The 27,627-nt window shown below is 44.7% G+C and overlaps 1 protein-coding gene across 1 annotated transcript in view; it reads right to left on the reverse strand.

Annotated features, from left to right (window-relative positions):
- prkag3a (protein kinase, AMP-activated, gamma 3a non-catalytic subunit) overlaps positions 1–17,639 on the reverse strand; it is a 40,950-nt gene extending 23,311 nt beyond the window's left edge. The window contains exons 1-7 of the mRNA XM_068034469.1: positions 17,607–17,639; positions 14,487–14,538; positions 11,435–11,541; positions 9,530–9,611; positions 8,540–8,598; positions 7,819–7,864; positions 1,748–1,802 (exon numbers count right to left, since the gene is read on the reverse strand). Coding sequence (XP_067890570.1) covers positions 1,748–1,802; positions 7,819–7,864; positions 8,540–8,598; positions 9,530–9,611; positions 11,435–11,541; positions 14,487–14,538; positions 17,607–17,639 — 434 coding nt within the window. The remainder of the gene's footprint in view (positions 1–1,747; positions 1,803–7,818; positions 7,865–8,539; positions 8,599–9,529; positions 9,612–11,434; positions 11,542–14,486; positions 14,539–17,606) is intronic.
- Between the last annotated feature and the right edge of the window lie 9,988 nt (positions 17,640–27,627).

Here is a 27,627-nt window from a genome sequence, read left to right on the forward strand (position 1 = left end):
TGCAATGAATTTGGCCTAACCATCAGCCTCAAGAAAACGAACATCATGGGGCAGGATGTCAGAAATGCTCCATCCATCAATATTGGCGACCACGCTCTGGAAGTGGTTCAAGAGTTCACCTACCTAGGCTCAACTATCACCAGTAACCTGTCTCTAGATGCAGAAATCAACAAGCGCATGGGTAAGGCTTCCACTGCTATGTCCAGACTGGCCAAGAGAGTGTGGGAAAATGGCGCACTGACACGGAACACAAAAGTCCGAGTGTATCAGGCCTGTGTCCTCAGTACCTTGCTCTACGGCAGCGAGGCCTGGACAACGTATGCCAGCCAAGAGCGACGTCTCAATTCATTCCATCTTCGCTGCCTTCGGAGAATACTTGGCATCAGGTGGCAGGACTATATCTCCAACACAGAAGTCCTTGAAGCGGCCAACACCCCCAGCTTATACACACTACTGAGTCAGCGGCGCTTGAGATGGCTTGGCCATGTGAGCCGCATGGAAGATGGCAGGATCCCCAAAGACACATTGTACAGCGAGCTCGCCACTGGTATCAGACCCACCGGCCGTCCATGTCTCCGCTATAAAGACGTCTGCAAACGCGACATGAAATCGTGTGACATTGATCACAAGTCGTGGGAGTCAGTTGCCAGCATTCGCCAGAGCTGGCGGGCAGCCATAAAGACAGGGCTAAATTGTGGCGAGTCGAAGAGACTTAGTAGTTGGCAGGAAAAAAGACAGAGGCGCAAGGGGAGAGCCAACTGTGCAACAGCCCCGACAAACAAATTTCTCTGCAGCACCTGTGGAAGAGCCTGTCACTCCAGAATTGGCCTTTATAGCCACTCCAGGCGCTGCTTCACAAACCACTGACCACCTCCAGGCACGTATGCATTGTCTCTCGAGATAAGGAGGCCCAAAAGAAGAAGAATCTGCCTTCTCAGATCCTACTGCTCTATTTCAATGACGAGCAGGGGAGCTCTCCCCCAGTGTCTTAGCCAATATTTGTCCTTCATCAAATACCTGAAATTCTCTGGTTGTTATCATATTGCTATTTGTGGGAACTTTCTGTGTGCAAATTGGCTGCTATGTTTCCTATATTAAATCTGTGGCTACATTTCAAAAGCGCTTGATTGGCTGTGAAGCACTTTGCAACATTCTGAGGTTGTGAAAGGCGATAAATGCAAACTGGATTCTAGCAGGCTCAGACCTCTTCCTCTCCCAAAAGAATCTGCTTATTTCTATAATAGCATCGCATCCAATGGCTTAAACATTCACTAGCCTACTTCCGTGCACAGTGGCAGAAGTGGGTACCATCTACAAGACGTACTGCAGCTGATTGCCAAGGCTCCTTCAACAGTACCTCCCAAACCCATGACTTCTACTACCTCGAAGAACCAGGGCAGCAGGTGAATGGGAACACCACCACCTCCCACGTTCCCTGTCCAAGTAACACACCATCCCGGCATGGACATATATCGCCGTTCCTTCATCGTTGCTAGTTCAAAATCCTGGAACTTCCTCCCTAACAGCACTGTAGGAGAACCTTCACCTCAAGGATTGCATTGATTCAAGAAGAATGCCCACACCCATCTTCTCAAAGGCACTAGGGATAGGCCTGGTTAGAGAATGTATAAAAAGGACATCCATCATGCTATTTCTCCATAATAAAACCAGAATCCGCTATTCCCCTGTAACCATGAGATAAAACTGGACATACTGCAATTCCAATCACACAGAATAATCATTTTACCTGTCATTTGGGGAGATACTGACCAGTTTCTTAAAGGAATCTTGTAAATAAATCTCTAGGAGAAAGAGGAGAGTAAAATTATTGAAATGAATGAGGCCCAGGTACATCATCAGCTAATTTAAAGAAGTTATTTTCATGATGTGTGCTCAATATGATTAAATTACTCAACACAAAGATTAGAAATCCAAGCCCAAACTTTATTTTAAGAATTGCTTATTCATCTCATCTATGCCTTTCTTACCTCTAGACTTGACTATTCCAATGCTCTTCTACCCAGCCTCCCATCTTCCACCCTCCATAAAGTTGAGCTCATCCAAACCTCTGCTGACCATATCCTAACTCACACCAAATCCTGTTCACCCACACCCTTGTGCTTGATGACCTACACTGGCTCCTGGTCTGGCAACGCCTCGATTTCAAAATTCTCATCTCGTATACAAATCCCTCATGGCCTCGCCCCTCCCTTTCTCTATAACCTCCGCCAGGCCTACAACCCTTTGAGATCTCTGTGTTTCTCGAACGCTGGCCTCTTACTGAGTCCCTGTCCTATGAACCCCATTTTTGGTGGTTGCGCTTTCAGCCGTCCAAGCTCTAAGCTCTAAATTTCCCTACCTTTAAGGGGTGTGGGGGTATGGTGGGCTGTGGGGGTTGGGGGGTGCTAGTCAGTGGTAAAGGGCGTTCAGCAGCAGCAAAAGGCGAGGCTCGGTAGAAGTGGGAGACATAGGGGTGAATCAAAGAAACAAGCAGCGTGCCTGGCAATGGCTGTGGCTTATCATTGAGCTGGAGACCTTGGAGAGCAACAGGACAAGCAGAGGATTCAACTGCCTCAAAAATCCCTCCAAAAATTCCACAGGAGTATTAAACTGATCAAGTATTATAGAAACCTAGAATGATACCTCAGAGCAGGAGCCCATCGTGCCTGTGCCAGCTCTTTGGTAGAGCTATCCAATTAATCCCACTCCCTTACTCTTGCTCCATAGCCCTGTACATGTTTTCATAGAAACATAGAAAATAGCAGGAGTAGGCCATTCGGCCCTGCTCCGCCATTCATTATGATCATGGCTGATCATCCAACTCAGTAACCTAGCCCCATACCCTTTGATCCCTTTAGACCCAAGAGCTATATCTAACTCCTTTTTGAAAACATTCAATGTTTTGGCCTCAACTGCTTTCTGTGGTAGTGAATTCCACAGGCTCACCACTCTCTGGATGAAGAAATTTCCCCTCATCTCTTTTCCTGAAAGGTTTACCCCGTATCCTTAGACTATGACCCCTGGTTCTGGACTCCCCCACCATCGGGAACATCCTTCCTGCATCTACCCTGTCAAGTCCTGTTAGAATTTTATAGGTTTCTATGAGATCCCCCCTCACTCTTCTGAACCCCAGCGAATATAATCCTAACCGACTCAATCTCTCCTCCTATGTCAGTCCCGCCATCCCAGGAATCAGTCTGGTAAACCTTCACTGCACTCCCTCTACAGCAAGAACATCCTTCCTCAGATAAGGAGACCAAAACTGCACACAATATTCCAGGTGTGGCCTCACCATGGCCCTGTATAATTGCAGCAAGACATCCCTGCTCCTGTACTCAAATCCTCTCGCTATGACGGCCAACATACCATTTGCCATTTTTACCCTCTGTTGCACCTGCACGCTTACCTTCAGCGACTGGTGTACGAGAACACCCAGGTCTCACTGTATATTCCCCTCTCTCAGTTTATAGCCATTCAGATAATAATCTGCTTTCCTGTTTTTGCTACTAATGTGGATAACCTCACATTTATCCACATTATACTGCATCTGCCATGCATTCGCCCACTCACTCAACTTGTCCAAATCACCCTGAAGCCTCTCTGCATCCTCCTCACAACTCACCCTCCCACCCAGTTTTGTGTCATCTGCAAATTTGGAGATATTACATTTAGTTCCCTCATCTAAATCATTAATGTATATTGTGAATAGCTGGGGTCCTAGCACCGATCCCTGCAGTACCCCACGAGTCACTGCCTGCCATTTGGAAAAAGACCCATTTATCCCAAATCTTTGTTTCCTGTCCGCCAACCAATTTTCTACCCATTGCAATACACTACCCCCAATCCCATGCGCTTTAATTTTACACGCTAATCTCTTATGTGGGACTTTGTCGAAAGCCTTTTGAAAGTCCAAATAAACCACATCCACTGGCTCCCCCTCATCAACTCTACTAGTTACATCCTCGAAGAATTCTAGTAGATTTGTCAAGCATGATTTCCCTTTCGTAAATCCATGCTGACTCTGTCCAATTCTACCACTGTTCTCCAAGTGCTCTGCTATAAAATCTTTGATAATGCACTCTAGAATTTTCTCCACTACTGACGTCAGACTGACTGGTCTATAATTCCCTGCTTTCCCTCTACCTCCCTTTTTAAATAGTGGGGTTACATTAGCTACCCTCCAATCTGTAGAAACTGTTCCAGAGTCTATAGAATCTTGGAAGATGACCACCAATGCATCCACTATTTCTAGGGCCACTTCCTTAAGTACTCTGGGATGTATACCTTCAGACCCTGGGGATTTCCATTCAAATATTTATCTAATTCTCTTTTGAAAGTTACTATTGAATCTGCTTCCACCGCCCTTTCAGGCAGCGCATTCCAGATCACAACAACTCACTTAAAAAAGTTTCCTCATGTTACCTCTTGTTTTTTTTTTTGCCAATCACTTTAAATTTGCATCCTCTGGTTACTGACTCATATGCCAATGGAAACAGTTTCTCCTTATTCACTTTATCAAAGTCATTCATGATTTTGAATATCTCTATTCAATCTCCTTCTTTGCTCTAAAGAGAACAACCCCAGCTTCTCCAATTTCCACGCAGAACTGACATACCTTCATCCCTGGTAGTATTCTAGTAAATCTCCTTTGCACCGTCTCCAAGGCCTTGACATCTTTTCTAAAGTGTGGTGCCCAGTATTGAACATAATACTCTAGATGAGGTCCAACAAATGCTTTGTAAAAGTTTAGCATAACTTTCTTGTTTTTGTTTTCTATTCCTCTAAAATCACAAGGATCCTTGACTTTATTATGAAAAAATCTTCTCAATACCTTAAAGCTGAGATAGTCCTTTAAGCAATCAAAATATATCTGGAGAGAGACAAGTCTGTTCCAATCCTTCAGGCAGAAAGCACGATGAGAAAAGCTAAAATATAAACTGAATTCTAAATAAAACAGAAGGTTTTATTAATAAAGACCCAGGCCGCAGCTGATTTTTTATTGTGTAGCAATTACATCTTTGATAAATCAGGTTTGCCCTCTTTTCTTTTATTCTTTCATTGGATTTGGGTGTCAGTGGCAAGGCCAGCATTTGTTGCCCATCAGTAATTACTCTTGACAACTGACTGAAATGGCCAAGCAAGCCAGAGGGCAGTTAAGAGTCAACCACATTGCCTTGGCTCAGGAGTCATATGTAGACCAGACCATTTCCTTCCCTAAAGGACATCAGTGAACCAGATGGGTTTTTATGACAATCGATGATAGTTTTGTGGCACCATTACTGAGACTAGCTTTCAATTCCAGATTTTCTTTTAGTTAATTAATTGAATTTTAAATTCCACCAGCTGTCATTTGAACCCATGTCCCCAGGAAATTAGTCTGGACCTCTGAATTATTAGCCCAGTGACATTACCACTACACCACCATCTCCGCTACTAATCATCACAAGTCTGATATGAAAGTTGGCAAGCAAAACTCTCACGTGGTTTCCAGTAAGTGATGTGATTGCCAGAATCATGCAGATCAGCCAGAAGGGAGGGATTTAAAAAAATTTACAGCCCAGTTAAAACTGCTTCTTTAACATTCCTGTGTCATCATGATGTTGCTCTTTGTTACGGTCAGCTGGTTTCTGTGGATCATTGACGTATAAACCATTTTAAACCCAGCTGTTCTGATGGATCAGTCACAACACTCGATTAAACTGGATCTCCGCAATTCCCACCCACCCCACCCAACATAGCAATGATCCATGGCTCAAACAAACATGGAGGATCAGTCACATGATTACCTCCAGCCCAATTAAATTGTTAGAATGCGAGTCAAAAGAACGGCTGTGTGATGGCAATTGTCTAAGGTCACGTAATAATCAATAATTTAACAATTGTATCATCAATTTGAGATTATAACCTCTGGCCCCATTTTATTTTATGTTTCTTTGCTGGTTTGTTTTCTTCTCTCGTTTCTCTCTCATTTCCTTTACTTTGCGTCGGACGTCAGCTACCTGCCATTCACACCTCCTCTAGGCACATCTTTTGTTTCTTTACTTGTCCCATTACCACTCCCTTTGGCTTTGCACCATGACCCCTTTTGTCACTGATAATCTTAATGTTTGAAAACCCGAGCTTGGCATTGTACAATATCACAATTTTATGTCATCTTCCCTGCTACTCTTTAGCCTTGGTGAAGTCCTGCACTTTCAATCTTCACCCTTCACCTCAATTTCTCAATTTAAAAAATGGACATTTGGCAGTGCTGTTCTCAGCCAATAGCCTGAAAGCTAACCTCACTGCACTTTGGCAGGTGCGGTATATCCTTATTGAGAGGGTGGGTTCTAGTTGGTGCTAGTTCAGTGTGTAGCACTCTTGTCTCTGAGTCAGAAGGTCTAGGCTGATACTCCCAGTGCAGTACTGAGGGAGTGCTGCATTGTCAGAAGTGCCATCTTGCAGATGAGATGTTAAACCGAGGCCCAGTCTCGGGTTGGCTGTTGTCAGGTCAGGCCCAGGTCGGGTTTTAATTTTACAACTGAGCCAGGCTTTAGCTTACTGTGCACAAATTGTTTGATATGCTTCCTTTCTTCTTCTTTATCTTTTGGGCCTCCTTATCTCGAGAGACAATGGATACGCGCCTGGAGGTGGTCAGTGGTTTGTGAAGCAGCGCCTGGAGTGGCTATAAAGGCCAATTCTGGAGTGACAGGCTCTTCCACAGGTGCTGCAGAGAAATTTGTTTGTTGGGGCTGTTGCACAGTTGGCTCTCCCCTTTCGCCTCTGTCTTTTTCCTGCCAACTACTAAGTCTCTTCGACTCGCCACAATTTAGCCCTGTCTTTATGGCTGCCCGCCAGCTCTGGCGAATGCTGGCAACTGACTCCCACGACTTGTGATCAATGTCACACGATTTCATGTCGCGTTTGCAGACGTCTTTATAGCGGAGACATGGACGGCCGGTGGGTCTGATACCAGTGGCGAGCTCGCTGTACAATGTGTCTTTGGGGATCCTGCCATCTTCCATGCGGCTCACATGGCCAAGCCATCTCAAGCGCCTATGCTTCCTACATAACAGTAACAACACTTCAACAAGCACTTCATTTGTGGTAAAAACATTTGCACTCTCAGCTTTGCATTCCAGATCCTAACCACTCGCAGCATAAAAAAATGTATTGCTTTAATTATGTAGACTTCTCAGTGGTATGGTTAAGCATGGTATTGGGTTTCTGTACAGCAGACACATTGATGAGCAAAAGCACACAACCTGCAAGCAGCACATTGTATGAATTTGTGCATCTCACACAGAGAACCACTAGACTGGACCGGAAAATGTTTCATTAACTCAAATAGCTAGCCCGCAATTAGTATTCTTGTTAGATGTGCCGGTCCAGTTCCTGTCATACTGTTGGTGCACAGCTTTGTTAAATAAAGAAGAGTGATATATCCCTGTAACATGACTGGCAGCAAAACATTGGTGACGGAGCTGGAGCAACTTTACTAGAGCAAGTGAACAGAGAGGATTTTGACTGGTACAGCCGTGTTCGATGAAGAACAAACATTCAAGCGATATGTATCCAAGCAACTTTTATAAGGAAAAATTAATCTATACTAAAATTAATCAGTAAAACACAGGCACACACTTTCTCTCACACACTCTTCTACACACACTCACATGTACTCACACATACACTCACAGACAAATATTAGCACACACACTCGCTCGCGCACACCCACTCCCACACACACTCATTCGCACGCAAACGCACACACACACATGTGCACACACACACACACGATCCAATGCTGAATGAAGTTAACCACTACTGAACACCCCTCACCTCGCCATGTCTCAATCCTATGTTCCTCCAATTCATAGATTTGCACCTGAAAGAGAAAGTTTGAAATTAAATACTAAACCCGATCAGTTAAAAAATAAAAGCTGCTTTTCACAAGAGGACCATAACAGCAATCACTCCCCGCACCAATTGTAACCTTAAATCCCTCCATGGCCTTGTCCCTCCCTATCTCTGTAACCTCCTGAAGCTCTACAATCCTTTGAGATCTCTGCACTCCTCCAATTTCTGTCTCTTGAACAATTTTAATTGCTTCCACCATTGGCGGCCGTGCCTTCAGCTGCCTTGGCCTGAAACTCTGGAATTCCCTCCTTCAACCTCTCCGCCTCTCTACCTCTTTCTCTTCTCCTTTAAGACGCTCCTTAAAACCTACTTCTTTGACCAAGCTTTTGGTCACCTGTGTTAATATCTCCTTGCTTGGTGTCAAATTTTCATCTGATTACGCTCTTGCGAAGCGCTTTCGGATGTTCTACCATGTTAAAACTGCTATGTAAATGCAGTATGTTGTAGACATGGCTTTCCTCTCTGCTCATTGCATACGGAGCTTAAAGAAAGAGACCCAATTCAAACAGCACAGTTGTAGTCTTTAAGAATACACATGGCGTTGGTGCTACTGACGACAACCCTTTCCAGCCTCTGTTCAACTCTAGAAATGCTGTTCTTTGGCCAAAGAAAAGGACTAAAAGTGTCTGAGGCTCTCCCTTACCATTGGAGATGTGTAGTATCTGTGCAAGATGTTGATGAAGTCCGTAATTGTCAGCATGCCTGCAGAGAGCAGAAAGAGGAGCAGTTATACAGTGGGCCATGGGTGAGCATCATTGTTAACAGGGCAAGTGAATGAGTTGTGAGATGGTCTTCAGCTAGACCTCACTTCCACGGCACAGACTGAATCACTCAATATCCTCCCCATCAGACTGGTAAAAATCCCCCCAAACCCAAATGGAATTTTAATTATTCAGTGACTACAGTGATTCTGATCATTGCCTGTCAAGTAGGGACTCCGATCTTCACGTATACAGGAGATTCTCATTCTCAGCAACGTCAGGTAACAGGTTACACAGGCAACTTGGCCCAGTGTCACTGTAATAAATTGACAAAGAATGTTCAGTCGTATGTTCAGACTGACTGGTGCAATACTGAGCCATACAAAGCAGAAAAGTTTCATTCTTCATCTCTGGTCTGTATCAGGTTGCATTAGTGGATAGCACTTTCGTCTCAGAAGATTATGGGTTCAAGTCCTACTCCAGAGATTTGAGCACATACTCTAGGCTGACGCTTGAGTGCAGTGCAATCAGAGGTGCTGTCTTTTGGATGAGACTAAGGCCCCGTCTACTCTCTCAGATGGATGTAAAAGATTCCATGGCTCTATTTTGAAGAAGAGCAGGGGAGTTCTCCTGATCAATATTTAGCCCTCAATCAACATCACTAAAATAGACGATCTGTCCACTAACCCATTGCTGTTTGTGGGATCTTGCTGTGCACAAATTGGTTGCTGCGTTTCCTACATTACAACAGTGACTAAACTTCAATAGTACTTCATTGGCTGTAAAGTGCTTTGGGACATCCTGAGGTTGTGAAAGGCGCTATATAAATGCAAGTTCTTTCTTTGATGTTGTTGATTAATTCTTACTGGCAATTAAATTCAGAAACACGCGTCTGTTCCCATCACGTTCAGCTGCACAGGTTTAAAACTCACCTACAAAACACTGCTCCTTACTGTTCCAGAGTGGAGCTGCTCTCACCCCATTAGCAACCATTGCAAAGAATGCTTTCTTCACCTGTGCAGAAATGAGAAAACAAAACTCAGCTTTTCTCTTGCTCTGGATTTCATTGCCCCACCTCCCCTCCTGAAGGTTGTAGTATAAGGGTTTGAAAGGGTTAATCTTGAGTGAGTGTAAAGAATACCTTCTACTATGATGCTGCAAGAGATCACATGTGAGAGAGACTCGGGAATAGATGCAGCGTGGCTGTGGAGGTATCACACAGGTTATTTATATTTTTAGAGATACAGCACTCAAAGAGGCCCTTCGGCTCACCGAGTCTGTGCCGACCAACAACCACCCATTCATTCTAATCCTACATTAATCCCATATTCTCTACCACATCCCCACCATTCTCTTACCACCTACCTACACTCGGGGCAATTTACAATGGCCAATTTACCTATCAACCTGCAAGTCTTTGGCTGTGGGAGGAAACCGGAGCACCCGGCGGAAACCCACACAGACACAGGGAGAACTCGCAAACTCCGCACAGGCAGTACCCAGAACTGAACCCGGGTCGCTGGAGCTGTGAGGCTGCAGTGCTAACCACTGCGCCACTGTGCCACCCTTCACCTGTTAGTGTGGAATATAAATAGTTATAATGTAATAAAGATTAATATTTCACTGTTACAGTCTAGACTAAATAAGGTGACAGCGTTCCAAACAAACATATAACAAAGGCTATGTCTTTTGCTGCAGCCCAGTGCCAAGGGCAGTGCCAGCTCTCCATTAGTGGGCATGTAATTGGCAAATGAATCCCAATATAGATAATTTTGAGGTCGTACATTTTGGTAGGAAGAATAAGGAGGCCACATACTCCTTGGAAAATAAGTGTCTAAGTTGGGTAGAGAAACAGAGGGGCAGATACACAGATAACTAAAAGTAGCAACACATGTTAATAAGGCCATAAAAAAAGCAAACAAAGCACTGGGGTTCATTTCAAGAGTGATAAAATTGAAAAGCAGAGAAATTACGCAAAACCTGGTTAGACCACACTTGGAGTTCAGGTCTTCATATTATTAAAAAAGGCATAAAGGCACCACAGAAGATGCAAAAAGGATTTACTAGAATGACACCAGACTGAGGTTCTTTTCGCTAGAAATGAGAAGTTTGATGGGGTGACCTAATCGAGGCCTTTAAGATTACGAAAGGTTTTGACAGGGTAGACGTAGGGAAGACATTTCCACTTGTGGGGAAGACAGAACTAGAGGCCATTAACAAACAATAGTTACGAATAAATCCGATGGGAATTCAGAAGAAACAACTTTACCCAGAGCATGGTGAGAATGTGAACTCACTACCACATGGAGTCGTTGAGGTGAATAGCATAGATGCATTTAAGGGACAATTAGATAAGAAGATAAAAAATAGGAGCAGTGGTAGACCATCTAGCCCGTCAAGCCTGCTCTACCATTCAATACGATCATTGCTGATCTTCGGCTTCAACTCCACTTTTCTGCCTGCAACCCATAACTCTCGATTCCTGAAGAGACCAAAAATCTATCTATCCCAGCCTTAAATATATTCAACAATGGAGCGTCCACAACCCTCTGGGGTAGAGAATTCCAAAGATTCACAACTCTATGAGCGAAGAAATTTCTCCTCATCTCAGTCTGAAATGATCGGCCCCTGATCCTGAGACATACATGGAGAAAGGAATAGAAGGTTATGTTGATGGAGGCTAGATGAAGTAGGGTGGGAGGAGTTCCGCATATAATATGAACGCTGAAACAGACCAGTTGGGCAGAATGGCCTGTTTCTTTGCTGTAAACCCTATTTAAGCTCTGCTCTTTGCCAATGTAACCTCCTTTGCACCCACTGCCCATCCCTTCTCTCACCTGCAAAGTTGTATCAAACACAACAAGTTTAGAACTGGTTGGAATTACATCATAGCACTGATGGGCTTTCATAAAATTCATATAGATGTCAGCATCAGGTTCCAGCCCTGTCGAAGAAGAAAAGGAGCCAGATTAAACTGCCTTGAATGTCAACACTAAATCACATGTTGGAACTCTGCCCATTCCACTCTGTTGCTATGTGTCTCACTGCTTCTCAATGCCTTTTCCTGATGGCTGAAACAGCCGTACTGCAAGTTGCTAATTAAACACCTCAGGTGGCAGCTGCAGACAAAATCGCCTGTGGATAAATGTGCAGTATTGCACAATGGAAGTAACAAATGGGTAACATGGGTATCCCATGAATGCTGTTGAAAAATCTGAGGGTGAAGTTGAGACATGATCTATTCATAATATATATTAATGATTTAGATGAGGGAACTAAATGTAATATCTCCAAATTTGCAGATGACACAAAACTGGGTGGGAGAGTGAGTTGTGAGGAGGATGCAGAGAGGCTTCAGGGTGATTTGGACAAGTTAAGTGAGTGAGCAAATGCATGGCAGATGCAGTATAATGTGGATAAATGTGAGGTTATCCACTTTGGTAGCAAAAACAGGAAGGCAGATTATTATCTGAACGGCTATAAACTGAGAGGGAATATGCAGTGAGACCTGGGTGTTCTCGTGCACCAGTCGCTGAAGGTAAGCGTGCAGGTGCAACAGAGGGTAAAAAAGGCAAATGGTATGTTGGCCTTCATAGCGAGAGGATTCGAGTACAGGAGCAGGGATGTCTTGCTGCAATTATACAGGGCCTTGGTGAGGCCACACCTGGAATATTGTGTGCAGTTTTGGTCTCCTTATCTGAGGAAGGATGATCTTGCTATAGAGGGAGTGCAGCGAAGGTTTACCAGACTGATTCCTGGGATGGCGGGACTGACATATGAGGAGAGATTGAGTTGGTTAGGATTATATTCGCTGGAGTTCAGAAGAGTGAGGGGGGATCTCATAGAAATCTATAAAATTCTAACAGGACTTGACAGGGTAGATGCAGGAAGGATGTTCCCGATGGTGGGGGAGTCCAGAACCAGGGGTCATAGTCTAAGGATATGGGGGAAACCTTTCAGGACTGAGATGAGGAGAAATTACTTCACCCAGAGAGTGGTGAGCCTGTGGAATTCGCTACCACAGAAAGCAGTTGAGGCCAAAACATTGTATGTTTTCAAGAAGGAGTTAGATATAGTTCTTGGGGCGAAAGGGATCAAAGGATATGGGGCGAGAGCGGGAACAGTTTACTGAGCTGGATGATCAGCCTTGATCATAATGAATGGCGGAGTAGGTTCGAAGGACCGAATGGCCTACTCCTGCTCCTGTTTTCTATGTTTCTATGACAAATCATGTGAGTGGGGCTGGGGAAGTTATTGGACTTGATGATTGGTAGATGAACATACATACATGTGAACATACGCACTCGGAGCAGAAGTAGGCTATTCGGCCCCTTGAGCCTCCTCCGTATTCTGTAAGATCATGGTTGATCTGTTTGTGGACTCAACTGCACTTTCGTGCCTACCCCCGATACCCTTTGACTCCCTTGTTTGTCAACAATCTGTCTACCTCTGCCTAAAAAACATTCAATGACCCTGCCTCCACCACTCTCTGGGGAAGAGAGTTCTACAGATTCACAACCGTCTGAGAGAAAAATGTTTTCCTCATCCCAGTCTTAAATGGGAAATCCCTTCACTTTAAACTGTGCCTCTCCAACAAGGGGAAACATCCTTTGAACATCCACCCTGTCAAATCTCCTCAGGATCTTATATGTTTCAATAAGATCACCTCTCATCTTTCTAAGCTCCAATGAATATAAACATATCTGGGTCTTGACTGGGGCAAAGATCACATTGTAGAGAAGGTAAGTGTCTTTATAGATCACACTTGGTCCGTGGGACATCCTGGACTGACTTTGATTGCCTGAAGGGTTCAGAGAGGAATGTTACACAGTATTTTTCTTTTATCGGTTCTGTGTTTTCTTCTCTCTTTTTGCATCTCCCAGGAGATCACATGGATAGTGGTGGGGGGTGGAGGGGCAGGGGTGGGGGGAATAGGGTGAGGGATGAGGGTCACAGGGAGGGAAGAAATGTCTAGTCAGGAAGCATTAGCCTCCATGATGTGGGGAAGGTTTGATGAACCAGCTGGTATTTCCTGCCTGTTAATTTCCAATGACCGGTAACATACAAAAACATACAACAATGATGAATCCATCAAGCCTGTCCCACACTCACAATGGCTGGAGCATCACGACTGGATACTTCTAAGGGTTGGTCAATGCCCATCTGTGGGTCCTCATTGTGTTCTTAATATAACTTCATATCTTGTCAAATTAGCCCATCAAAAGTTAACATAATTCAGAATCTGTGAGGATATTCTCTAAATTATTGATTTTAATGTGTTATTAAATCTAAGAATGTGAAATGTGTTTGCTGTACAAGTGATGAGTCTCGAGTTCAGATTTTGTGCAATCTCAGGTAATTGAAAGAGTGAGAGGAGATTTACCACAATGGTTCCAGGGAAGGGGGATTTTAGTTACATGGTTAGGTTGGAAAACTTAGAACAAAGCTCTCCTTAGAACAAAGCAGATTGAGGGGAGATTTAACAGAAGTGTAGAAGATTATGACAGGCTTAGATAAATTAGACATGGAAAAACTTTCCCCATTAACTAATGGTACAAGTACGAGGGGATTGAAGGTTTTGGCCAAGAGATGCAGGGGGAATATGAGGAAGAATTTTTTTACGCAGTGGGTGGTAATGACCTGGAAACCGTTGCCCACGAGGGTGGTGGAAGCGGAGACGATGAATGACTTCCGAAGAAGATTGGATGGCCATTTGAAGGACATATACTTGCAGGACTACAGGGATCGAGCGGGGGAAAGGGACTGACTGGAGAGCTCCGTGAAGTGCTGACATGGACTTTATGGCCAAATGGCCTCCTTCTGTGCCATACATAGCTCGATGATTGCTGGCCCTTTTAAAAATAGTTATTGATTAAACTCTGTACTCACCAATCTTGTCAGGCAGAAACTTCTCAAACAGACTGCTGTCCAGAGCTGAAAGCTGAACAACAGAATGAGAGCTGCAGGTTATTACAAACAGAACAACAAAGAACAAAGAAAATTACAGCACAGGAACAGGCCCTTCGGCCCTCCAAGCCTGCGCTGATCCAGATCCTCTATCTAAACATGTCACCTATTTTCTAAGGGTCTGTATCTCTTTGCTTCCTGCCCATTCATGTATCTGTCTAGATACATCTTAAAAGACGCTATCGTGCCCGCGTCTACCACCTCTGCTGGCAACGCGTTCCAGGCACCCACCACCCTCTGTGTAAAGAACTTTCCACGCATATCCCCCCTAAACTTTTCCCCTCTCACTTTGAACTCTTTAACACAGGGTCATCTAAACCCAGGTGTGCAGATACCTGACACCATCAACTGTGTAGAGACATTCTCAGTTAGTACACCACGCACATATGAACACACACACACACACAAAAATGCAGACACGTGCACACACACACACACACTCACACACAGAGCATGTACTAGACCCAATTCTACATCTCCTTACCATACTGTCTGTCAGCCCCAATCCTGTATCTCCTCTCGACACTTACCTTAAACATTCACTCCCTCCACCACTGGCATGCAGTGGCTGCAGTATGTACCATCTACAAGATGCACTGCAGCCACTCACCAAGGCCCCTGTGACCGTGTGGGTTTCCGCCGGGTGCTCCGGTTTCCTCCCACAGCCAAAGACTTGCAGGTTGATAGGTAAATTGGCCATTGTAAATTGCCCCTAGTGTAGGCAGGTGGTAGGAGAATGGTGGGGATGTGGTAGGGAATATGGGGTTAATGTAGGATTAGTATAAATGGGTGGTTGTTGGTCGGCACAGACTCGGTGGGCTGAAGGGCCTGTTTCAGTGCTGTATCTCTAAAAGAGAAAAAAAGAAAAAGAACAGATAGACTGGAGAAGTTAGGACTGTTTTCCTTGGAGAAGAGAAGGCTGAGAGGAAATTTGATAGAGGTATTCAAAATCATGAGGGGTCTGGACAGAGTAGATAGAGAGACACTGTTCCCACTCGTGAAAGAATCGAGAACGAGAGCGCACAGATTTAAAGTATTTGGGAGGAGAAGCAAAAGTGACATGAGGAAAAACTTTTGCACAGAGCAAGTGGTTAAGGTCTGGAATGCACTGCCTGAGATTGTGGTGGAGGCAGGTTCAACTGAAGCATTCAAAAGGGAATGAGACTGTTATATGAGAAGGAAGAATGTGCAAGGTTATGGAGAGAAGGCGGGGGAATGGAACTGAGTGAATTGCTCTTTTGGAGAGGCTGTGTTGACACAGTGGGCCGAATGGCCTCCTTCTGCACTGTAACGATTCTGTGAACAGCACCTTCCAAACCCATGCCCTCTACCATCTTAAAGGACAAGTGCAGCAGGAAAATGGGAACACCATCCCCTGCAAGTTCCCCTTCAAGTCACACAGCATCCTGACTTGGAACTATATCGCTGTTTCTTTATTATTGCTGGGTCAAAGTTCTGGAACTCCCTCCTTAACAGCACTGTGAGTGCATCTATACCACATGGACTGGAGCAGTTCACCACCACCTTCTCATGGGCAATTAGGAAGAAATGCTGGCTTTGCCAGCGATGCCCACATCCCCGATTGAATAAAAACTTATTGCCTGTCTGTATCAACCCTGCACCTCCTCTTGATCATATCATTGGTCCCATTTTCCTACAAGGGTTGTGAATCGATTAGGTCAACAATACCTATGACCCATTTAGGAGTTGAACAGGTACCTAGGTAAACACAATGAAGTTTGGTAAAGTTTACCCATTCGAGTTAATCAATACAACACAGCAACACAACATTCTAAATTGGAAAATATTGAAGGTACGAATCAGTGATCAAAGGCATTATAGAAATAAAATTCTTTATTTCTTTCCCTGGATCATAACAGACAGGAGTGGAGGCTCTTTAAATCTTGTACTGTAACCTCTGAGAATTGCAGAGGAAACAGCGTAGAGCTTAGAAGGATTTGGAACTTCTAAAGATGGACAAGAGGAATGGTTGTCATGGTGCATCACAGAACATGTTACATGGCAGAACAATTGGAGAGAGTGGGATTGGAGTATGAGAAAGAGAACATGGGGTGAAATCAAAAGAGGCAGAGTCAGAAAACTACTAATGAGAAATGTGTGGAGTCAGAGCATAAAGAATCCAGAGGTGTGGAACAGAAAGAGGACAATTTAGAATAAAATATGTAAGAGGAGGGGGAAAGTGAGAAAGGAACATATATAAACAGGAGAGGAAGGTATGAGACAGAGAGGAGCGCAGAGAAAGCTGGTGAAGTGACCAAAATGGGAGAGACCTGATCAGATCTGTGACAGCATAAAGATGCAAAGAATAAAGCTGGGCTCACAATGATGTTTTCGTCACTAACTGAGGATAGAGAAGATTTAAGACTGAATGTGTGTTTGTATAAGGGGTTGAGGGGGGGGGGGGGGGGAGGGTGACAGGCAGCTAAACACAGCGAGAGAGAAAATATCATGGAACATTTCTCAGCCACAAGGAACATGGGGAGAAGACAGGAATTTTTATTTGACGTAACACTTCATATGAGTCCCAATGTAAATTGTAATCTGCATTGCTCAGTTTATCCCTGAATGTTTGCTGTGTTCATAGGCCCATTTATGTTACTTCCCTTAGTGCAAGTACACGTCAGGAAAGTCATGTTTATAATTGGCTTTGAAACAAACATTAAGCTTTGTTCCGCACTTTGGAGAAATTTATTCACAGTCCAACTCCTGGGAGCCTGAGGGAGAGAGAGAGAGCAAGAAAAGGAAAGCAGAAGTGTGAAGCAGAGAGTGAAATAGACAGAGTGAGAAAAAGATGTATAAATAAGAGAATTGAATGAGGTAGGAGAGAAAGAGAGCGAAGGGATAGTGACAGGTGCAAATTAAAATAAGAAATGAGTCAGAAGCCTGTTGAGGGAGAGACAGAATAAGAGCAAGCAAGGGAGAGAAACAGAAAGGACTGCACAGTTAGTTAAATACCGTACTTCTGAGGGAAAAAAAACAAGACACTATTGGCACTGACCCTTCATTGTATGTTACCAGTACCTGTTCTATTGGCTCCTCTCTAGTTTCTTGCATTCTGCCCCTGGCTTGCTTGGTAGAGATAAAGATTAAACTGCACACCATGGGTGTCTCCATATACTATCACACTTCCATTCCTGATCTGAAATGCAAACAGCTTGCTTCACTGCCTAAATTTGTCACACTTGTTTGGCAGACTTGTTTGGGAGATCACCTTACTGGGACAGAGCTGTCTGTAGCTTGATATATACATACCAGATCTTCACTAAGCACTCTACACTGTAGGATCAGGCTTAAATCACATATGAGAGTGAATGGTTTAGGATTGCAAGAGATTAATCTAATCGAGGGGTTCAGATGGTTTATATTTAGAATAATAGCTACCAGAGAGTGAGTTATAGGCTGGAATTTAATGGGTGGGGTGGGGGGGTCCAGATGCTTTTATATAGAATATTGGATACCCGGGAGTGAGTTATAGACTGGAATCTAATTGAGGGGTTCAAGTGGTTTATATATAGAATAATGGATACTTGGGAGTGAGTTACAGGCTGGAATCTAATCGAGATGTCCAGGAGGGGTTTATATTTAGAATAATGTATACGTGGGAGTGAGTTAAAGGCTGGAATCTAATCGAGATGTTCGGGGGGGGGGGTTTATATATAGAATAATGGATACCCGGGAGTGAGTTACCGGCTGGAATTGAATCGAGATAAGAACAAAAGAACAAAGAAAATTACAGCACAGGAACAGGCCCTTCGGCCCTCCAAGCCTGCGCCAATCCAGATCCTCTATCTAAACATGACGCCTATTTTCTAAGGGTCTGTATCTCTTTACTTCCTACCCATTCATGTATCTGTCTAGATACATCTTAAAAGACGCTATCGTGCCCGCGTCTACCACCTCCGCTGGCAACGCGTTCCAGGCACCCACCATCCTCTGCATAAAGAACTTTCCACGCATATCCCCCCTAAACTTTTCCCCTCTCACTTTGAACTCGTGACCCCTAGTAATTGAATCCCCCACTCTGGGAAAAAGCTTCTTGCTATCCAACCTGTCTATACCTCTCATGATTTTGTACACCTCAATCAGGTCCCCCCTCAACCTCCGTCTTTCTAATGAAAATAATCCTAATCTACTCAACCTCTCTTCATAGCTAGCGCCCTCCATACCAGGCAACATCCTGGTGAACCTCCTCTGCACCCTCTCCAAAGCATCCACATCCTTTTGGTAATGTGGCGACCAGAACTGCACGCAGTATTCCAAATGTGGCTGAACCAAAGTCCTATACAACTGTAACATGACCTGCCAACTCTTGTACTCAATACCCCGTCCGATGAAGGAAAGCATGCCGTATGCCTTCTTGACCACTCTATTGACCTGCGTTGCCACCTTCAGGGAACAATGGACCTGAACACCCAAATCTCTCTGTACATCAATTTTCCCCAGGACTTTTCCATTTACTGTATAGTTCACTCTTGAATTGGATCTTCCAAAATGCATCACCTCGCATTTGCCCTGATTGAACTCCATCTGCCATTTCTCTGCCCAACTCTCCAGTCTATCTATATTCTGCTGCATTCTCTGACAGTCCCCTTCACTATCTGCTACTCCACCAATCTTAGTGTCGTCTGCAAACTTGCTAATCAGACCACCTATACTTTCCTCCAAATCATTTATGTATATCACAAACAACAGTGGTCCCAGCACGGATCCCTGTGGAACACCACTGGTCACACGTCTCCATTTTGAGAAACTCCCTTCCACTGCTACTCTCTGTCTCCTGTTGCCCAGCCAGTTCTTTATCCATCTGGCTAGTACACCTTGGACCCCATGCACCTTCACTTTCTCCATCAGCCTACCATGGGGAACCTTATCAAACGCCTTACTGAAGTCCATGTATATGACATCTACAGCCCTTCCCTCATCAATCAACTTTGTCACTTCCTCAAAGAATTCTAGTAAGTTGGTAAGACATGACCTTCCCTGCACAAAACCATGTTGCCTATCACTGATAAGCCCATTTTCTTCCAAATGGGAATAGATCCTATCCCTCAGTAACTTCTCCAGCAGCTTCCCTACCACTGACGTCAGGCTCACCGGTCTATAATTACCTGGATTTTCCCTGCTACCCTTCTTAAACAAGGGGACAACATTAGCAATTCTCCAGTCCTCCGGGACCTCACCCGTGTTTAAGGATGCTGCAAAGATATCTGTTAAGGCCCCAGCTATTTCCTCTCTCGCTTCCCTCAGTAACCTGGGATAGATCCCATCCGGACCTGGGGACTTGTCCATCTTAATGCCTTTTAGAATACCCAACACTTCCTCCCTCCTTATGCTGACTTGACCTAGAGTAATCAAGCATCTGTCCCTAACCTCAACATCCGTCATGTCTCTCTCCTCGGTGAATACCGATGCAAAGTACTCGTTTAGAATCTCACCCATTTTCTCTGACTCCACGCATAACTTTCCTCCTTTGTCCTTGAGTGGGCCAATCCTTTCTCTAGTTACCCTCTTGCTCCTTATATATGAATAAAAGGCTTTGGGATTTTCCTTAACCCTGTTTGCTAAAGATATTTCATGACCCCTTTTAGCCCTCTTAATTCCTCGTTTCAGATTGGTCCTACATTCCCGAAATTCTTTCAAAGCTTCGTCTTTCTTCAGCCACTTAGACCTTATGTATGCTTCCTTTTACCTCTTAGCTAGTCTCACAATTTCACCTGTCATCCATGGTTCCCTAATCTTGCCATTTCTATCCCTCATTTTCACAGGAACATGTCTCTCCTGCACGCTAATCAACCTCTCTTTAAAAGCCTCCCACATATCAAATGTGGATTTATCTTCAAACAGCTGCTCCCAATCTACATTTCCCAGCTCCTGCCGAATTTTGGTATAGTTGGCCTTCCCCCAATTTAGCACTCTTCCTTTTGGACCACTCTCGTCTTTGTCCATGAGTATTTTAAAGCTTACGGAATTGTGATCACTATTCCCAAAGGCGTCCCCTACTGAAACTTCAACCACCTGGACGGGCTCATTCCCCAACACCAGGTCCAGTATGGCCCCTTCCCGAGTTGGACTATTTACATACTGCTCTAGAAAACCCTCCTGGATGCTCCTGACAAATTCTGCTCCATCTCGACCTCTAACACTAAGTGAATCCCAGTCAATGTTGGGAAAATTAAAATCTCCTATCACCACCATCCTGTTGCTCCTACATCTTTCCATAATCTGCTTACATATTTGTACCTCTATCTCACGCTCGCTGTTGGGAGGCCTGTAGTACAGCCCCAACATTGTTACTGCACCCTTCCTATTTCTGAGTTCTGCCCATATTGCCTCACTGCTCGAGTCCTCCGTAGTGCCTTCCTTCAGTACAGCTGTGATATCCTCTTTGACCAGTAATGCAACTCCTCCACCCCTTTTACCTCCCTCTCTATCCCACCTGAAGCATTGATATCCTGGGATATTTAGTTGCCAATCATGCCCTTCCCTCAACCAAGTCTCAATAATAGCAATAACATCATACTCCCAGGTACTAATCCAAGCCCTAAGTTCATCTTAGGGAGATGTTCAGGGGGGGTTTATATTTAGAATAATGGATACCCGCGAGTGAGTTACCGGCTGGAATCTAATCGAGATAAAACAAAGAACAAAGAACAAAGATAATTACAGCACAGGAACAGGCCCTTCGGCCCTCCAAGCCTGCGCCGATCCAGATCCTCTCTCTAAACATGTCGCCTATTTTCTAAGCTTCTGTATCTCTTTTCTTCCTGCCCATTCATGTATCTGTCTAGATACATCTTAAAAGACTCCATCGTGCCCGCATCTACCACCTCCGCTGGCAATGCGTTCCAGGTGCCCACCACCCTCTGCGTAAAGAACTTTCCACGCATATCCCCCCTAAACTTTTCCCCTTTCACTTTGAACTCGTGTCCTCTAGTAATTGAAACCCCCACTCTGGGAAAAAGCTTCTTGCTATCCACCCTGTCTATACCTCTCATGATTTTGTACACCTCAATCAGGTCCCCCCTCAACCTCCGTCTTTCTAATGAAAATAATCCTAATCTACTCAACCTCTCTTCATAGCTAGCGCCCTCCATACCAGGCAACATCCTGGTGAACCTCCTCTGCACCCTTTCCAAAGCATCCACATCCTTTTGATAATGTGGCGACCAGAACTGTACGCAGTATTCCAAATGTGGCCGAACCAAAGTCCTATACAACTGTAACATGACCTGCCAACTCTTGTACTCAATGCCCCGTCCGATGAAGGAAAGCATGCCGTATGCCTTCTTGACCACTCTATTTACCTGCGTTGCCACCTTCAGGGAACAGTGGACCTGAACACCCAAATCTCTCTGGACATCAATTTTCCCCAGGACTTTTCCATTTACTGTATAGTTCACTCTTGAATTGGATCTTCCAAAATGCATCACCTCGCATTTGCCCTGATTGAACTCCATCTGCCATTTCTCTGCCCAACTCTCCAATCTATCTATATTCTGCTGTATTCTCTGACAGTCCCCTTCACTATCTGCTACTCCACCAATCTTAGTGTCGTCTGCAAATTTGCTAATCAGTCCACCTATACTTTCCTCCAAATCATTAATGTATATCACAAACAACAGTGGTCCCAGCACGGATCCCTGTGGAACACCACTGGTCACACGTCTCCATTTTGAGAAACTCCCTTCTACTGCTACTCTCTGTCTCCTGTTGCCCAGCCAGTTCTTTATCCATCTAGCTAGTACAGCTTGGACCCCAAGCGCCTTCACCTTCTCCATCAGCCTGCCATGGGGAACCTTATCAAACGCCTTACTGAAGTCCATGTATATGACATCGACAGCCCTTCCGTCATCAATCAACTTTGTCACTTCCTCAAAGAATTCTATTAAGTTGGTTAGACATGACCTTCCCTGCACAAAACCATGTTGCCTATCACTGATGAGCCCATTTTCTTCCAAATGGGAATAGATCCTATCCCTCAGTAACTTCTCCAGCAGCTTCCCTACCACTGACGTCAGGCTCACCGGTCTATAATTACCTGGATTTTCCCTGCTACCCTTCTTAAACAAGGGGACAACATTAGCAATTCTCCAGTCCTCCGGGACCTCACCCGTGTTTAAGGATGCTGCAAAGATATCTGTTAAGGCCCCAGCTATTTCCTCTCTCGCTTCCCTCAGTAACCTGGGATAGATCCCATCCGGACCTGGGGACTTGTCCACCTTAATGCCCTTTAGAATACCCAACACTTCCTCCCTCCTTATGCCGACTTGACCTAGAGTAATCAAACATCTGTTCCTAACCTCAACATCCGTCATGTCCCTCTCCTCGGTGAATACCGATGCAAAGTACTCGTTTAGAATCTCACCCATTTTCTCTGAGTCCAAGCATAACATTCCTCCTTTGTCCTTCAGTGGGCCAATCCTTTCTCTAGTTACCCTCTTTCTCCTTATATATGAATAAAAGGCTTTGGGATTTTCCTTAACCCTGTTTGCTAAAGATATTTCATGACCCCTTTTAGCCCTCTTAATTCCTCGTTTCAGATTGGTCCTACATTCCCGATATTCTTTCAAAGCTTCGTCTTTCATCAGCCGCCTAGACCTTATGTATGCTTCCTTTTTCCTCTTAGCTAGTCTCACAATTTCACCTGTCATCCATGGTTCCCTAATCTTGCCATTTCTATCCCTCATTTTCACAGGAACATGTCTCTCCTGCACGCTAATCAACCTCTCTTTAAAAGCCTCCCACATATCACATGTGGATTTACCTTCAAACAGCTGCTCCCAATCTACATTTCCCAGCTCCTGCCGAATTTTGGTATAGTTGGCCTTCCCCCAATTTAGCACTCTTCCTTTAGGACCACTCTCGTCTTTGTCCATGAGTATTTTAAAGCTTACGGAATTGTGATCACTATTCCCAAAGTAGTCCCCTACTGAAACTTCAACAACCTGGCCGGGCTCATTCCCCAACACCAGGTCCAGTATGGCCCCTTCCCGAGTTGGACTATTTACATACTGCTCTAGAAAACCCTCCTGGATGCTCCTTACAAATTCTGCTCCGTCTGGACCTCTAACATTAAGCGAATCCCAGTCAATGTTGGGAAAATTAAAATCTCCTATCACCACCACCCTGTTGCTCCTACATCTTTCCATAATCTGTTTACATATTTGTACCTCTATCTCACACTCGCTGTTGGGAGGCCTGTAGTACAGCCCCAACATTGTTACCGCACCCTTCCTATTTCTGAGTTCTGTCCATATTGCCTCACTGCTCGAGTCCTCCATAGTGCCCTCCTTCAGCACAGCTGTGATATCCTCTTTGACCAGTAATGCAACTCCTCCACCCCTTTTACCTCCCTCTCTATCCCGCCTGAAGCATCGATATCCTGGGATATTTAGTTGCCAATCATGCCCTTCCCTCAACCAAGTCTCAGTAATAGCAATAACATCATACTCCCAGGTACTAATCCAAGCCCTAAGTTCATCTGCCTTACCAACTACACTTCTTGCATTAAAGCAAATGCACCTCAGACCACCAGTCCCTTTATATTCATCATCTGCTCCCTGCCTGCTCTTCCCCTTAGTCACACTGACTTCATTATCTAGTTTCTTACAGGCTTTTGTTACTACCTCCTCACTGTCAACTGACCTCAATTGGTTCCCATCCCCCTGCCACATTAGTTTAAACCCTCCCCAACAGCGTTAGCAAAAGCACCTCCAAGGACATTGGTTCCAGTCCGGCCCAGGTGTAGACCGTCCAATTTGTAATAGTCCCACCTCCCCCAGAACCGGTCCCAATGTCCCAAAAATCTGAACCCCTCCTTCCTGCACCATCTCTCAAGCCACGCATTCATCCTGACTATTCTTTCATTTTTACTCTGACTATCACGTGGCACTGGTAGTAATCCTGAGATTACTACCTCTGAGGTCCTACTTTTTAACTTGGCTCCTAACTCCCTAAACTCTGCTTGTAGGACCTCATCCCGTTTTTTACCTATATCATTAGTGCCTATGTGCACAATGACAACTGGCTGTTCACCCTCCCCCTTTAGAATGTTCTGCAGCCGATCTGAGACATCCCTGACCCGTGCACCTGGGAGGCAACATACCATTCGGGAGCCTCGTTTTCGACCACAGAACCGCCTGTCTACTCCCCTTACAATCGAATCCCCTACGACTATAGCCCTTCCACTCTTTTTCCCGCCCTTCTGAGCAGCAGAGCCAGCCACGGTGCCATGGACCTGGCTACTGCTGCCTTCCCCTGGTGAGCCATCTCCCTCAACAGTATCCAAAACGGTATACTTGTTTTGGAGGGAGATGACCGCAGGGGACTCCTGCGCTGCCTTCCTGCTCTTTCTCTGCCTTTTGGTCACCCATTCCCTTTCTCCCTCAGCAATCCTAATCTGCGGTGTGACCAATTCACTAAACGTGCTATCCACGACCTCCTCAGCATCGTGCATGCTCCAAAGTGAGTCCATCCGCAGCTCGAGAGCCGTCATGCGGTCTAACAAGAGCTGCAGCTGGACACACTTCCTGCACGTGAAGGAGACAGGGTCATCAGCCATGTCCCTGAGCTCCCACATTGAGCAAGAGGAGCATGATACGGGTCTGAGATCTCCTGCCATTTTTAATCTTAAGTTTAAACTTAGTTAAATGAAAAAGGAACGAAAAGTTTTTACCAATCACAATAAAACCAGAGAAATCGAAAAAGCCTTACCTTATAAACACCCCACCGAGTCCTTTTTTTTTTGGTTAGAGGAGGAGGGCGGGTGGGAGACACTACAAGTGTGGTGTCTCGGGTTCAGAAACCGCCCAAATATATAGTGTTTTACTTACCCAGCAGCCCCCTGGCCTCCGCCGAAAAACAAAAGGAAATTAAATTTACTTTCAAACTGACTTTCCCAGCTGCTCACTCGCTCACACGCTGCTCCCGAAAAAGCTGCTGCACTGAAAGAGATGTTCAGGGGGGGTTTATATTTAGAATAATGGTTACCCGGGAGTGAGTTACCGGCTGGAATCTAATCGAGGGGTTCAGGTTATTGGCACCAGACTCCTTCCTGGCAGCTATTTCCAGAGGAACCAGGCCAGAAAATGACACAGGGTATTTAACCGGGGAAGCATCAGATCCTGTCCTTACCAACCTCAAGGCACTTGCACTTTCAGGTTGAAGTCACTTGGTACTCAGGGCATTGACTTCCACCGAGAACGTTTCTTCATTGTGATTAACTTGAGGCAGTAAGACTTGGTAGCAATGTATTGCAAATGGCTGTCAAGCAGAACAGTAAGATAAGGCAAAGGAGGAAAGAATCAGGCTCCTTTTATAATTGCAAAGTTACCTCCAGCAGAAAAACAGAGGTGACTATTTTACACAGCAAGTGGTTAGTATATGGACTGCACTGTCTGGTAGGTTGGGAGATACGGATTCAACAGGAGCCCTCAAGAGAGAACTGGATTTAAAGGAGAAGAAATTGCCAGGATATGGTGAAAGAGTGGGCCAGCAGGACTAACTGGATTGCTCTTCGAAAGAGCTGGCACACAGTCGATGGGCCAAATGGCCTCCTTCTGTGTGGTACTATGATTTCTATGAATTCTATGATCACTCAAACAGGTGAGCTAAAGAATGACAGAAAGGTTAGTTAAGCTATTGCACATTGATGGAAGAAATATGAGATGTACATTGTGGATCCATCCCATTCTCATAGGACAGTGAGCAATGGGACTGCAGCACATCAGCAGACCTTCCCCTTATAAGGTACAATGCATCACAATCGCATTATAATATTCAGGCAGGGATTGTCCCATCCAAGGTGACAAAATAAAACCACAACTAAATCGAAATATGAAGGGCTGCTCCAGTTCGGATTGTGCATTTGGAAAAAACCTCAGTCTGACAGGCTCCCAACCCCTCTGAATACAAGAGACATCACTGAAATTTGAGGTGGCTGATGCACATTGATTGCACTGAATCGATCTGATTTTAACACAGGCCAGTGGGATTGTGCTAACCCCAACCGCATGAGGGAAATCCAAATTCTCCCCCACCCCAGCCTCCCCACTTTACAGGGGTAGCTCAATGTGACAAAAATGAAACATTTTTGTTTGTGATAATTTATTGACTTCTTTCTTACTAGTCAAGGAAAGAAAGACTTGCATTTATATAGGACTTTTCATACCACAGGAAGTCTCCAAACACTTTGCAGCCAATAAACTACTTGAGAAGTGTAATCACTATTGTAATGTCGGCAGCCAATTTGTGCACAGCAAGCTCCCACAAACAGCAATGTGATTAATGACCAAGGATAACTCCCCTGCTCTTCTTTGAAATAATGCTATGGGATCTTTTACATCCACCCGAGCAAGCAGATGGGGCCTTGGTTTAACGTCTCATCCAAAAGTTGACACCTCCAACAGCGCAGCATTCCCTCACTACTGGATTGTCAGCCCCAAGCCCTGGAGCTGGACTTGAACACAGCACTGTGGCTGTACCTACCCCACAAGGACTGCAGTGGTTCAAGGCGGCAGCTCACCACCACCTTCTCAAGGGCAATTAGGGATGGGCAATAAGTGCTGGCCTGGCCAGCGACGCCCACATCCCAGGAAACGAATACAAAAAAAACCTTGTGACACAAAGGTAAGAATGTTACCAACTGAGCCACAGCTGATGCATTACACAACACACATAGGTCACAGCACACATAGGATTAAAGTCAGACATTATTAGCTAATTTTTCAGAGCGTTACAATCTGGGAAATATTTCAGATGTATTATTCCCAAGAAAGATTTCTCAACATTTTTCTGCATTGGAGTTATTCTATTCAATTTGACACCTTAGTTGTGTACAGACACAGCTTGAGAAATAACTTTCAACTCTACTGTAAGTGACTGCTGTATATGTGTAGGCCTGCACAATTTGGAAACCTGTGACTGGTTAACCAGGCAAGGAAGTTAAGAAGAAGCAGTTCTTAATTCCTTTTGTGCTGTGGTATCTTCAAAAGAAATTTGGGGACTACATTTCAGGCAGTCACATAGTCTAAAGCCAGCAGTG

This window comes from Heterodontus francisci, chromosome 7 (assembly GCF_036365525.1).
Source record: "Heterodontus francisci isolate sHetFra1 chromosome 7, sHetFra1.hap1, whole genome shotgun sequence".
Classification (NCBI taxonomy): domain Eukaryota; kingdom Metazoa; phylum Chordata; class Chondrichthyes; order Heterodontiformes; family Heterodontidae; genus Heterodontus; species Heterodontus francisci.